This window comes from Salvia splendens, chromosome 3 (assembly GCF_004379255.2).
Source record: "Salvia splendens isolate huo1 chromosome 3, SspV2, whole genome shotgun sequence".
Classification (NCBI taxonomy): domain Eukaryota; kingdom Viridiplantae; phylum Streptophyta; class Magnoliopsida; order Lamiales; family Lamiaceae; genus Salvia; species Salvia splendens.
This window is the reverse complement of record NC_056034.1, coordinates 10,160,185-10,175,373: the sequence shown is the minus strand read 5'-3', so window position 1 is coordinate 10,175,373 and position 15,189 is coordinate 10,160,185. Positions and strand designations below refer to the sequence as shown.

General features: G+C 37.2%; 1 protein-coding gene across 1 annotated transcript; it reads left to right on the top strand.

The window, feature by feature from the left end:
- Nucleotides 1–7,429: 7,429 nt before the first annotated feature.
- Nucleotides 7,430–9,045, top strand: LOC121794837 (expansin-A1-like). The gene is made up of 3 exons (XM_042193190.1): nucleotides 7,430–7,621; nucleotides 7,705–8,017; nucleotides 8,357–9,045. The coding sequence occupies exons 1-3, from the start codon at nucleotides 7,495–7,497 to the stop codon at nucleotides 8,661–8,663; spliced, it is 747 nt and encodes a 248-aa protein (XP_042049124.1). The 5' UTR covers nucleotides 7,430–7,494; the 3' UTR covers nucleotides 8,664–9,045.
- Nucleotides 9,046–15,189: the final 6,144 nt, after the last annotated feature.

The following is a 15,189-nucleotide window of genomic DNA, read 5'->3' as shown; positions in this document are numbered from 1 at the left end:
TGCTTTTTCAGGTGGCAGAGCATAGGTGGCGCTGTATAGGCTTGAAAACATGTCAGAAACCGTGGACTGAACCGCCGGTTCAGGCGGTAAACCGGCCGTATTTGAAATTTGAATTTTTTTTTATTTATTCCAATTTTACTCCTATAAATACCCTACTTCCCCCATCATTTTTACTCACCCCATTCTTGTGTTAACAAGGATTTCCTTCTCTCAATATCAATTTCTCTATTCTCTTATCATTCTCTCTAATTGCTCAAGTTGTTTACTAGTTACTACTTACTACTATATTTGTTGTTGTGTTCGTAATTTACCATTTATTCAATACTCCATATTCCATAGTACTTTCATTTTGCACTATGTCTTCTTCTTATGGTGGACCGGGACGTCGTGATCGGGGCAAAGGAATTGCCCAAGATCAAAGTAGTCGTCCCTCAAAATCAAGGCGACCTAGTCGTCGAGAAGTTATGGAAGAGGTTTCCCGAGTGGCGGCTGAACGCATGCAAGTAAGTTCTAAAAAATAAAATTATTTTTACAATTCATAATTTCATAAGATTGAGTTTTTTAATTTTTTTTGTGTTCCTAATTAAAACATCAACTTATATAATATTTATAGATAGAAGAAGATCATAAGATGACCATGCTACTCGCTGAAATGCATCAAGGTGGGGGGAGTGGCGGTGGTAGTTCCCAACAACAAGATGACGAGTACGACGTGTCTATATCGTCGGACTCAGACAACAATGATGATAGATCTCATTCTCATATTTCGTCTAGCACTGGCGGAAATGAGGACATGCCTCCTCCCCTCCATCCACTAACACTACAAAAGCTTTGAAATATGATATTTTTGTTAAACACTACAAGAAGGTCCCGGTGGTGATTCCAAGTCCTCATGATCCACACTCTCAAGAAGAGACATCGACGTTTCATGCATATTGTAACTATTGTGATAAAGCCTACAAATTTACGAGTGGTGGGGGATATGGCACCCTCCGTCGTCATTTGGTGACAAAGCATCCGGTAGAATGTGACACTACCTCTACCCAAACCCAACTAAACTTCCAACCCGGTGGCTCGGATTCGTCAGGTACGCCTCTTTTTAAATATGATCAAAAAATTTTTGCTGACGTTATGACTAGATGGACTGCAATGAAGCATTTTCCTTTTAATGTTTATAATGACAAAAAATTTGAGGTTACTATGCAAAGTGGTTTAAACGTAACTATCAAAAGAGTATGTCGAATGACCGTTCAACGATCTACCGTTAGATAATGTTTGGAGAAAAAAGTTGAATTATCACGTTATTTACTAAACTTGGGACACAAAGTGAACATTTGCTCAGATGTATGGACTGATTGTTTTAACCGGCATTCATACATGGGCATTAAGGTTCACTTTGTGGATAATAGTTGGACTTTGAACAAACGTTTAATTGGTTTTAGAGAATTTAAGACACCACACACTGCACCCGAAATTGCTTCTTTAATTATTCAAGTTTTAAATGAATTTCAATTATGCAATAATATATCTTCTGTTGGTTTTGATAATTCAACTGCTAACACTGCAAGTATTAATGAATTGATTGTGGCTTGTGCTCCGGTTATTGGAGGTAAGTATTTTCATCAAAGATGCATATGTCATATTTTGAATTTATGTATACAACATGCGCTTGAATTATGGCAAAAGCATGTTAGTCCTATTAGAACTGCAGTTAGATTAATCCATCAAAAGCCACCTATTGGCAAAGCTTGGAAAAAGTGTTGTCATCAAAAGAATGTAAGATATACGAATTTTACCATGTATGTGTCTCATAGATGGAATTTGACATATGATTGTCTGAATTCTACTTTGACGCATAAAGATTCTTTGTGTGATTTTTTTAGAACCTATCCCGTTTTTTATTTATATATTTCGCATAGTTGTTGGGATCATAGCGTGGCTTTATTTAAATTGTTCAAATATTTCAAAAATGCAAATGTTGAATTATCAGGTGTTTATTATTGCACTATTGTTAGTGTTTTAGAACATTGCATGTATATATCACTTGGTTTTAAAACTGCGATGAAAAATGCTTACTTTTCACCTGAATTGATGTGTGTTTTATATTATATGATTGATAAATGACTTAAGTATTTCAGTGAGATTCCAACGGTGTTTTTTATTGCAAAGGTCTTGGATCTAAAATGGAAATTAGCCGGTACCTCCAAAATTTTATATTTTTATTATAACAATTTGAGTTTTATTGATCTTGGTCCACTTAAAGCATTGCAATCGGATACCAGTGACGAATTCGGAGTAAACCTCTCAGAAACATTTCAAATAAACCTCCCGAACCGGTCAATTATCCAACAAACCTTCGAGTTTAACTTGCGTGCTCTCTACGCCGAATATGAAACCATGTATAACAGTACCCACCAAGTCAGAAGACCTACCCCTCCTCAACAACATAACTTTGGCTTCGCATTTCAAGCCGATTATGATGACCCCGACGCGCAATCCCAATTAGCCGACCTATACAGCTACAGCAATGGCGGAAGGTCGACCTCAGGTATGGTAAGTGAGTTAGATTTATATTTCGGTTCACTCTTTGCCTTTGGTGATGAAGGTCCTACTCCCCCCGCCCAAATCGACGTCCTCGATTGGTGGAGAACACACGAGAAAGCTTTTCCTATACTTGCGTCAATGGCCAAGGAGATTTTTTCTGTCCCGGCTTCCACTGTCCCCGTCGAGTCCACTTTTAGTGTTGTCTCACGTGTGTTGGATGAATCAAGAAGTAAGCTCTCTGCGAAAAATATGGAAGTCGTGATGTTACTTGATGATTGGGGCAAAGTTGACGTCAGAGAACAAGAAAATTATTGGGATGATCGTCAGGAGGGATCACTAGAAGAATTCACCGGGGATGAATAATAGGCCAACCGTCTACCGCCGGCCAAGCCAAATAGGTAAGTAAGGTAAGAGAACTACGTGGGCTTTGATTCCTTAATACAAATAAGCATTGGGGATACGTAGGTTCAAGACCTTTTTCTTTTATTTCTTTTTTTTCCATTTGTTTCTAGTTTAAAAATATGCAAATACAATTAAATAATTGTATTTGTATATACTCTAGTCGATGAAGTAGATTTCTCTATAAGGCTAAATTTGGGAAACTTTTGACAATTCTACTATAATTATTGATTGTTATACTAAATTCAACATTTAAGGTTGAATTGCTAAAGATGTCCTCAATTTAGTTATGTAGAAAGATCTCCTTCGCCGACTAAGAGTATATATACTATTTAATGTTCAGAACTTCAAGTCTTTTTTGTAATTTGTAATTAGCTTCGTTGTAATTGTGGACTAGTAGTTTCGTTATATTTATATTTTTGTTTAAGACTTCAAGTTTATTGTAACTTGTAATCTCAATAAAATTGCAACTTTCATTGTGTTTTTTTAAATTTTATACGTACATTTCATAGATAAACAAATAAAAATTCAAAAAAAAAATTACTAACTGCCGAACCGGCCCGGAACCGGCGGTTCAGGCAAAAAACCGGCGGTTTTGAACTGCCTTGTGAACCAGCAGTTTTTTGAATCGGAACCGGAACCGCCGGGACCCTTGGCGGGCCGGTTCCGGTTCATGGTAATGATGAACCGTGAACCTCCGGTTCATGAACCAGAACCGGCGGTTTCGACCCGTGTGCATGCTTACTTACTACCAACTAAAAGCGTACAAGCAACTGGCTGTTGATCAGCTGCCTGCTCAGCCACCCTATACGGGCTTCGATTTGTAGGAATCGTATCACATACACTTACCAATTATACTACGATTTTTCATCATTTTAATGTTAGCAATGATAAATTAAAATATAATACAGTATATTGCAAAGTTTTTGTTATGGTTAACCTGTTAGAATTGGTATATTGAAAAGCATATTTCGAGCATGTTGCACGGATAGAATTGCTTGTATACAATAAACTCTACAATCCACTTTTATCCCAAGGCGATAAGAAGTAATTTTGTCGCATTGATGTTTGCTTGTGCATTTATAAGATGTATCTCAAACATTTAAATGTATATGAAGCAAATAAGTCTAATTCTTCTACATAGTAGACTGGTCGTGAACGACGTTCACAGAAGGTGACGCAGTCGGTTCTTTGTAGAAGAGAAAAATAATTTCACAACCTAGATAGGCTTTGGCTACCTATCGTGAAAGGTTGCAGTGTCAGTCCGCATGTTTCCTTACCTTTGGAAATAAACGACACTGGTGTGGTATAGCACTGAAGGATCTAACAGTTGAGATAAGTTTTTCTTGCTATTTACTAAAAGACGAGGTCTCGGTGATTGTTATTTCTTAACCATTGTTGACATAACATTGAGCATACGATATTGATTATGCACTACTTTGATTTATCAAATGGTGCGGATTTTTCGCTATCCAAGAATCCTGATATCTTGGGTAGTGGTGATCAATGTCTAGAGGTGCTAGTATTGTTATTGCAGTGAATCGTGTGCTGGGTGAGTCCAGTTTGATAATATCCTCAAGAGGTGTTCGAAAAAGGTTTTATTATTCAGAAACCCGGCCGGTTGGAATTTATTCCAGAATAATAAATAAAGATTTTGAACTAGACAACTCTTGGAAAAAGATATTAATTAATTAAAGTCAAATAGCAGACTTAAATTAATTAATGGATATTTATATCTTAAACACGGGAAATAATAAATTAAAGAGGTAAAGCCCGGATTACTCGTAATTTGGGATTGGACGGGCAGTCAATATTATTATACTATAGTGGATGATAATAATATTCTATTGGACTTGTATTAAATTGGGGCTCAATTTAATTAGTAAAAGTCCAATAAGTTTGGCCCAAGTCCAACCTCCATGGATCCCTAATCTGACCCATCATAACTCTATATAAAGAAGACTAAATAGAAGACAAAATTAATGAATTTAATCATTAATTTTCGTGCTCCCCTCTGGGAGTGGACGAAAAATCGGTTTTTGATAAAATTGATATTATGTCTTCTTTCTAATCAAGCCCTTTTCGATTTTGACAAGCTTTGCCCACCCAAAGGTCATTATCTGAGTTCGGGATACAGATTAGAAGGTTTGTGGTTGAGTACGAAGAACATCACGTGGAGAAGGCGCAAGCAATCGACGATTCTTTGGAGAATCAGATCGGTAATTCTAAACCGTAGGAATTCATGTTTTAGGTTTTAATTCCTTTTACATGAATTATGTGCGTTCTTGGATGCAATTATGTGTTTAACATGTAGTTAATTAATCCCATAATCGGTCAAATAGATCTGTATGTATGATTTATTTGTGAATACATGACTTCCGCTGTGCAAGGGGCTCCAAACCCCAACATAACCGTTATCAATTTAAAAAAAGTGTACGATTAGATTTTATAACGTAAAGGGCAGTGATAATCGTACATATACAATTTATGTACATTTATCTTTTCTCTAACGTAAAATAGTCTATTAACCTTTCTAGTTTCTATGCTTACCCTACTAGTTAGTAGTAAAACAATATACATTAACTTATACTATCACACAAAGAAAAAATTAATATCCCTTTATCATGCCACTAATCATGGCAAGCAGTTAACCAACTTTCGAAATTTCAAAGGGACAAGGAGTATCAAATTTCCAAAATTTTGAAAGAAACAATCTAGGTGACAACATTTCACACTGCCACTATTTTTCTTATTTTGTAAGTACAAAGCGGCATAAGATATCAAATTAGAAGCATCTGACTAAAAATATTTGACTGTAAGCCAAATCTATGTGCAAACGCAATGCAAATTTCTAGTCTAAAAAAGAGGCTGAAAAATATTTCTGTCAAATTACTATATTAAATAAGGGGGACAAGGGAAGATAACTAGATAAGTATACATATGAAGAGAAGAAAATTCTGCACCGCTACGAAAACCAAAAGTAAATTAAACCTATACCAATTTTTAGTATTTCCAAGTAATTAATTTATAAATAATAAATTGAATTCACATTTTAGGAAAGTCCAGAAATCAATTTTTTCAAAACAAAAAAGAAATTTATCAAACCAAAGGAGAGAAAAGACAAGATAGAAAATGCACCTTGAGGCATACTGTCTTTTTGCTATGCACATGCTACGAATTGATAGATTTTAACCCTGGTAAACGAAATTAAATCAAGAGAAAAGGAAATCGGTGGATTCCCACTTGGAATTTCGTAATTCTTCTCCTATTTCTCACCTATTATGATAGTGGTATTTTTTTCATTTATATAAATATAGTATAATTTTTTTCGGTTATAATTGTCTGGCGCAATCGATACTTTTGAATATTAATATATTATTATATTTAATTTTTAAATATTTAATTATGTCCCATCAATGCTCGGATTCTGGATCTGCCGTTGGTTATATGCTTATGATTTATGAACAAATTTTATCTTATATGGAGCAAGAGAAGGAAATGGACTAATGGTGTATTCCTTCTCACCAAATGGCGGGATTTATCTTTCGCTGAACTTATGTATTTTCATCTTACTTTACACAGAATTTAGGGAAAAAAATTAAATTTGGTGTATATGATATATGGGTGATTAAAGGGGCAGAAAATAAATTTCCAGTGGGAGTGGGAGTGGGAGTGGGAGTGAATAGACCATTTTGCCTATAAGTTCGGTGGTTTAGAGCATCCACATACGTGCTCTTGCCAACGAGTACGGATGTGGGCCCGGACCCACTTTTACTCACTGCTCTTAGGCAAGAGCACAACATCCACATCCGTTCTCTTCCGCAAGAACATATTCAAGGGTCCCACTATTCTATTATTCAATTTAATAAAAACATTTTCATAATATTAAAACGCATTAAAAATAACCGGAATAATATTACAAATTACAAAAAAATTAAAAATTACATAATTAAAATCCTAAAAATTAAAATTTTCTTTATTAAAGTCTTAAAAATTAAAAATTACATAATTTAAAATCTAAAAATTAAAAATTACATAATTAAATTCATAAAATTATAAAAACCTACTACTCGTGGCCTAATTTCGCTCAAATGGGTGATGAATGTGTGTATTTATAAATGATTTTAGGATTAAATTTTTTTAAAAAAAATTCAAAAAAATGGTAATAAAATCTGTATATTTTTAGGAATCCAAAAATATATATATATTTTTAATTTTTGGTATTATTTTTAATTTTAAAAAAAAATGTCAACCGTCAATAGAAACGCGTCACGTTGCCTTGCTCGCTGGCACGGACGTGCTCTTAGCTAAGAGCAGCGCCGTGCTAAGAGCGCAGTGGCGAACAGCGGTGTCGTGCCGCTGGCACGGACGGACGGACAGCGGTGTTGCTCTCCGCCCCAACAGTATATGGTCCCCACAGCAATGGCCTTTAAGTTCCAGTTTAGAAGCACTTAACCCCTATTTATATCGCCACTCTCCCTTCACATTTTCCTCAACTCAATTTCAACTTCAACTTCCACCTCTCTCTCTTTCTCTCGAAAAAATCAATCAATGGCTCTGCTCGGGTTCTTCATTGCCGGATTTCTGGCAATGGCGTCGGCTGCCAATGCTTACGGCGGTGGCTGGGCTAACGCCCATGCAACCTTCTACGGAGGAAGCGACGCTTCTGGAACAATGGGTATGTTTTTCATAAAATAAATAAATAATTTCATTTAATTTCTGTGAGTTGGTGTTTGGCTGAGCTCGAATTTGTGGAAACAGGCGGCGCGTGTGGGTACGGGAATCTGTACAGCCAGGGCTACGGTACAAACACTGCAGCGCTGAGTACTGCTCTCTTCAACAACGGCCTGAGCTGCGGTTCCTGCTACGAGATCCGGTGCGCCGGCGACAGGCGGTCGTGCTTGCCAGGTTCGATTCTGGTCACGGCGACCAATTTCTGCCCCCCTAACAACGCCCTACCCAACAATGCCGGCGGCTGGTGCAACCCTCCCCTCCACCACTTCGACCTCTCTCAGCCCGTCTTCCAACACATTGCTCAGTACCGCGCCGGCATTGTCCCCGTCGCTTACCGCCGGTAACATTTTTTCCTTTTTATTTTAATTTTACAATTAATTTCTCCTTTAATTGCGTCTTGCTTTTTTTGGTGTGTTTCATGACTCACGTTAATGGCTTGATGTGAAACAGGGAATATTACTCGAGTTTCCAATAATTTTAACAGAAATTGTGGAGTTTGTTAGGAACCAATTAAGTTTTTACATGTAGGCCCCTCAGATGGATGGAAATACTAAATTTACCCAACTGCCCATGTGACAAAGTACAATAATTATTTTATTTGAAATTGAAATTGAAATTGAAATTGAAATTGAAACAATAGTTTTATTTAGAATTTTTTACATGATGTTAAATGTTGCAGGGTAGCATGCCGTAGAAGGGGTGGAATTAGGTTCACCATCAATGGGCACTCCTTCTTCAACCTAGTACTCATCACCAACGTCGGTGGCGCCGGGGACGTGCACTCGGTGTCGATCAAGGGGTCGAGGACCGGGTGGCAGGCGATGTCGAGGAACTGGGGCCAGAACTGGCAGAGCAACAGCAACCTCAACGGCCAGAGCCTCTCCTTCAAGGTCAGCACCAGCGACGGCCGCACCCTCGTCTCTAACAACGCGGCTCCTGCCGGGTGGTCCTTCGGCCAGACCTACTCCGGGGCTCAGTTCCGTTGAAATTATCTAAGGATTATATGAATTTTATTATAAGATAAGGTAGTAGCGTGAGTAGAAAAAGAAATAGAAGGGGCTAATTTTAAATGGTCCTTGTCTTATTGGGGTTGAAATGAGAATCACGTATTTGTGGGGGTGGGATTCTCTTTCTTGCTCTTGACTTGAGGCTATTGTTTTGGGGATTTTATTTTTATTTTTATTTTTTTAAATTTTGCTTACTTGATGGGAACTATTTTACTGTCGCTTGAGAGGCAGAAGATGGCTGAGGTGGATATATTAATATTACCACCCGCTTCCGATTCAAGGCTTATATTACGATTTTTGTCCTGTTTTGAAGATCAATATGTAATTAAATTTTAATGAAATGGCTTGTTTTGAAGATCAATATGTAGTTTTAGGCTTGGACCTAAAACTACATTAACATTATAGGCCCAACTTTGCCTGTTTAGCCCAAAAAACAGGTTATCAATTCAAATTAATGTAATTACAGAAAAGAAAAGACCATCAAGCACTACAATTTATGGGAAGATTTGCATCAATGAATAATAGGGTTATGCAAATTTATACAAGACTCCAACATAAAGACTATGGAATTTGGTTTCACCAATGTTGAATATTTCTCCAAAATTTGTAGTACTACTCGTAAAGATAATCGGTTGGTTCATTCATCTTTTGTAGATTGATTTGCGATCTAAGTTTCAAATCCATTGCTCACGAAATATATTGCTCCTCCATCCCACCATAAACAATTCATATTTCATTCCACACTCATTTCCATTTTGGCAAATAAGTTAATAACACATTACTTTTACTTTTTTTTTCTTTCCTCTTCTTTATTCTTTCTTTATTTCTCTACCTTATTCTCTATTTTACTTTATTTTATCTCCACTTAAATCTTCTAACACCATTTTCTTAAATCTAATGTCCAAAAGAAAGACAATATGTATTTTTTATTTGATGATTTTTCACGAGAAATACATTTCATAGCAAATTCGAGTATTTCATTAGAAATTAATTTATACTCAGGGACAAAATGAAGTAATACTACACCTATAACCCAGCTTGTTACGTCTGAACATTTTCTCCTGAAATTTTATTCAGCAACTTTGCCTTTTAGACTTAACAATCTTTCATATTTAGAGATTTTATTACTCGAATTAAAATATTCCACAAAAAACTAGATCTAACAAGTTCACCAAAACTAATGATTAATTAATTAAAGCTAGTGAAATGGAGTACCTGGTCTTGGATATACAAATAGTCAAATACTACCATTGTTTGAACAAAACGATCACACTAGTCAAACAGAATATTCTGTTAAATAGAAATAATATACTATTCCCTCCGTCCCTATTTAGTAGAGACATTTCTTTTCAGCACGAGATTTAAGAAAAATTATTTTAAATGAGTTAAGTAAAAGAAGAATAAATTAGAAAGGTAAAAGATAGAGTAAAGTACTTTTTGCTAAATGGAAATGACTCAGCAACAATGAGACAATAAAAAAAGAAATACGATTCCGCTACCGTGGGACGGAGGGACTACTATTTTCCTTGTATTTCCCAAACACTACAGACTACAGGAGTATATTATTGCATTGTAGACCAGTATCTATTTTGTTCTAGAAAATTGAAAATAAGTTTTTTGAACATTGTTTAAGGTTGAACAAATGTTGAATTTTAAAAACATTATAGTATAAGTATTAAATAAACATTAAAAAAAATTATCCTTTCACGACAGAAAAATTAAGATGCGATTATTAGTGTTTGAGATTTTTTAAAGAGTAAACTGCATAAAAGGGCTCTAACTTTTTACCTTGTAACAGCAGAGACCTCTAACATTTAAAAATCCCACCACAGGGATCTAACAAAATATACAATCACAAATGAGATTTTTTCGGACCATAATACCCTCCGCCCCTAAAAGGGCATTCTCGTCAAACACAGACACCATGCTGACGCCGCCCCTGCCATGTTGACGCCGTCCCCTGCCATGCAGTCTACTTCATGTACCTATTTCCTTTTTATTTTATGTATTGAATTCTTATAAATATGGATCTTTTATTTGATTTTAAAATATATCTTATAAATAAATAAGAATATTAAAAAAATTAATAATTAATAGTAGTATTTCATAGATTTAATTTTATTTTGAGTTTTTTTTTCTAATTTTTAAACTATTTTTAGCTACGTTATGTTTTGTGGAATAATTATTATTTTATTTTATTTTCAAAAATTTAATCTAAAATAAATTTAATCAAGTTTATTCAAACTTAATTACTGCTTCATTTTTAAAAAATATTTTTAAACAACATGAGAGAGAGAGAGCATTCTCCAATGAAGGTCCCCACGGACCACTTTCCAATATATGACACACATTCTCAATCCCTCTTTCCAATGTACCTGGATTAATGAAAATTGCCCTCATTCTTGAATGCTTGGCATCAGCAAATGGAAGAATCCTTCAGAGATTATTTGAGAAACAGAGGGCTGGTCGGCTGGAGCAAAATATTTCAATACGCGCAGCCTTATTCTTTTGTGAGGATTTGTTCAGGCGGTTCAGTGACAAAGTGTTTCATGCGGCGGCTCTGAAACAAGGGGGCTGGTCGGCTGGAGCAAGAGTCAGTGAGGGAGCCTGGAGAAGTATGGTCGGCGTATGATTAACAATTTGAAGAGACATACGTATTTAGTAAAGCATACTCATAATTCTAAAATATTCTATAATATTGAAAATTTCTCAAAAATTTGTTAGCATACGTATGATTAACAATTTGAAGAGACATCTCTTACACATCAGGCTAGATGTGCAGATAGGGTCAGGAGAAATGCAGCCAAATGGACTAAAATGCCCTTCAGCCCATTTGGGCATTTTCGTCCGAAAAATGGCAAAATATGCAAGGTTTGTGATTGTATATTTTGTTAGACCCATGTGGTGGGATTTTTAAATGTTAGGGGTCTCTGCTGTTACAAGGCGAAAAGTTAGGGACTTTTTGTTCAGTTCACTCTTTTTTAAAATACTCTCTCCGTCTCAATTAATATAGCACGTTTTTCTTTTAAGTTTATCCCAAATAAGATGACAATTTCATTTTTTGAAAACTTTCTCTTTCCAATTAATACATTCAACCACTTTTTCTCACTCCTATTAAAATATTTATCTCTCTTTGTCTCTCTCTTTTAATACCTACACCTACATTTTCTCTCTCCAATTAAACATATTAACCAATAACTCTTAAAATCTTGTGCCGGCCAAGAAAATGTGTCATCTTAGCCGGCATGGAGGGAGTATAATTTAGGATGCGATAGAAAGTGTCTCTAAATTGCGGCAAATTATCTTATTCTTTTGCTCATTTAAGACGTTTCTATTTGTATCCCCTGATTTTAGTTGGGATACTAACAATAAGAACACTTCATAAAGCGTTGGTAATATAATTGGACACACAAATTAGTGTTCCAAATAGCATTAAAAATGTCCTTAAATATTTTTTTGTTGGAGTGAAATTAGATCATCTTCAACCAAACTAAGTACGATTTGTACTCGGATTCATCTTGCTATATTAATCTAAGCTTACATCCATCGGTAATACTTAGTATAAATATACACTATCGAATTTCATAAAATTCGTGGTCAATTATATTCAAAAGAAACATCAATTCATTGCAATTCCAATTAAGATAAGAATTTCATGAACCAAGAACTATTTTACATTTGTACGTATAATTGTCAAACACACACCCCAAACCAGAACTCTTTAACAGAAATATTTATCATATGAGTTGATGTTGATGGTGGGTTCAATCAAATTCGTGTTGTGACTTCAATCAAATTCGTGTTGTGACTATCGAAATTTGAATAAAATTGGGTATTAATTGGTATAGCCATATGGGTCGAAATTCGAGACCATGACCAGCCACAACGTGTTCTCATTACATATAGATAACGATGTATCGATATGATCACTCTTTGGCCTTATTTACTTTAATAATTGTTTCACTTTTTGCATAATGTATGTGAAAATTGTCAAATTACATGAATTAAGGAGAGGAGATTAGGGAATCATTGATTTGATATCAATACCCTAAAATAGATTGATATGTAATTAATTGTTTTTCCTTAGTTAGGAATTATATTGTTCTATATATTGGGAGATTGTAATACATACAAATCAAGCAATAAGAATTACCGATTCATTCTCTCAAATATTTTCCTCTCTTCATTATGCGTTGCCACAACATCGCCTCTCTCGATTACCATCGATAAGATGGTATCAAAGCAGGTTTTGTCTGGTTTGAGACTCAGAAAATTATCATCATAGTCTCGACCTTTCCCGACCTTTTAGATCCTGCAAAACAACAAGGAGAAGAGGATGTCAGAATCCGATTCCGAGACCAATAGCCGTGTGAACTTCACACCCGAATTTGCGGCGCAATTCGCCGAATTCATGAGACTGAGTATGTCTCAAAAACCACCAAATCAACCACCAAATCAACCACCGTCAACCCAGCCAGAATCACTGGGCGACGTACATGTATCAACCAAGCTCGACGGAGATAATTACTCCCTGTGGGCGAAGCTAATGACACGGGCAATCACTGGGAAGGGTCTGAAGTCTCACATTACTGGAGTTTCAGACCCCCCAGCACCCACCGATCCAAACTACCCGAAGTGGGAGCAACGAGACAACTGCTGCTTCAACTGGATCATCAACAACATCCAGGCAAGCCTGGTGAACGAGGTTTCACAGTACGAGACTGCCAGAGACCTATGGGAAGGCCTAGCAATCACGTATGGAAGTGGAGCGGACTCATTCCAAATCTCAGATCTGCACAGACAAGCATATGGAATGAAACAAGGTAATATGACATTAGAAGCTCTATGGAATAAATTTCAAGATCTGTGGATTTCCATAGATAGCCGAGATCCAAATCCAATGGATTCACCGAGGAGCATCGAGAGATACAATCAGAATACCCAGAGGCACCGATTGTATCAATTTATATGGGCTCTCGATGAGAAATACGACAAGGTCAAGAGGGAAATCTTGAACATGGAGCCAATTCCAACAGCAAGGAAGGCGTACAGCCTGGTCAGACGAGAATCCGTGAACGAGAAATTGATGAATCCAGAGCCAACAGCCCCCACCGATATTGGAGTTGGATTAGGGGCTTTCGACCGAAATCGAGCACAGAACCCTCCACCGCCACCACCACCGTCCCGAAACTCAAATTATCGAAGGGATGAAGATAAAAGCAAGCTAGTGTGTACCCATTGTGGAGGCAAAAAGCATACGAAAGATACATGCTTCCATATTCACGGTTTTCCGGAGTGGTACGAGGATATGAAGAAGGCCCGACAGGCCCGGAATGCCAATCAGAACAGCAGTGGCGGTGGACGAGCAGCGGCGGCGACCACAGTCGGCAACCAAGCTACCTACACCGAAAGTCCGGCGGGCAGCAGAGGCCTACCGACCGCGAGCGACGAGAATAGATCGGAGGACAAGGCTATAGCCTCGGTTTCGATGGCTAGGACATGGTCCGAAGGTGAGACAACGGAATCGAACACCACCGGCGACGATTTACCGATGGCGACGGTTCCCATGGCGGCGAGGGATTGTAGGATAGTGGAGGCGGCGGATGAATCCTCACCAAATGAGGGTTTACCTGTTATCAATCCTTCTATTCTTTGGAAATTTCAAACCAACCCCAAAAAACACCCCAAATCACCTAAAGCACCACAGCCCCAAAAAGCCTCCGATAAAACACCCCCAGACTCCAGAAAATTTCAAACCGACCCCTACCCTACCTACAAATCCGAAATTGGGCCCAAACTTCCCAAAAATAACCAAAACAGTCCCCAAACTGCTAAGACCTTGCAAATTGCACCCCATTATCCTATATCTTTCCAAACTCAGATCCCGACTCAAAATTCATTTGACGCCTTAGCCTGTTCATCAACTTCCACATCCGGACCAAAAGATCCACATTGGATTTTTGACTGTGGGGCTACAGACACAATGTCGTTCGACGCCTCTGATTTCATAACCATATCCAAATCAAATAAAACCTTTGTCCAAACCGCCGGTGGGGACCTCGCTCCAGTTCAGGGGGCAGGCACAATCAATATTTCGCCAACTCTGCGCCTATCTAACTGTCTTTTTGTTCCTTCATTATCCCATAAGCTTTTGTCCATTAGTCATGTAACCAAAGAGCTTAACTGTAAACTACTAATGCAACCACACTTTTGCATGTTACAGGATATCAAGACGGGGACGATAGTTGGGCGTGGCACTGAGCGAAGCGGACTGTATTATGTGGACGAGATAGCCCAACAGAGTGTTGCGATGCTTTCTCACGGACTGGCAGACAGACAGGCTTGGCTTTGGCATCGTCGGTTAGGACATCCATCCATAGGATATTTTCGTCTTCTTTATCCTAAATTAGCTATATCTATGCAATCTTTTCATTGTGAGACTTGTTTACTGGCCAAAAGCCACAGACACTCTTTTAAGTTGAACAATACTCGTATGAAATCTCCT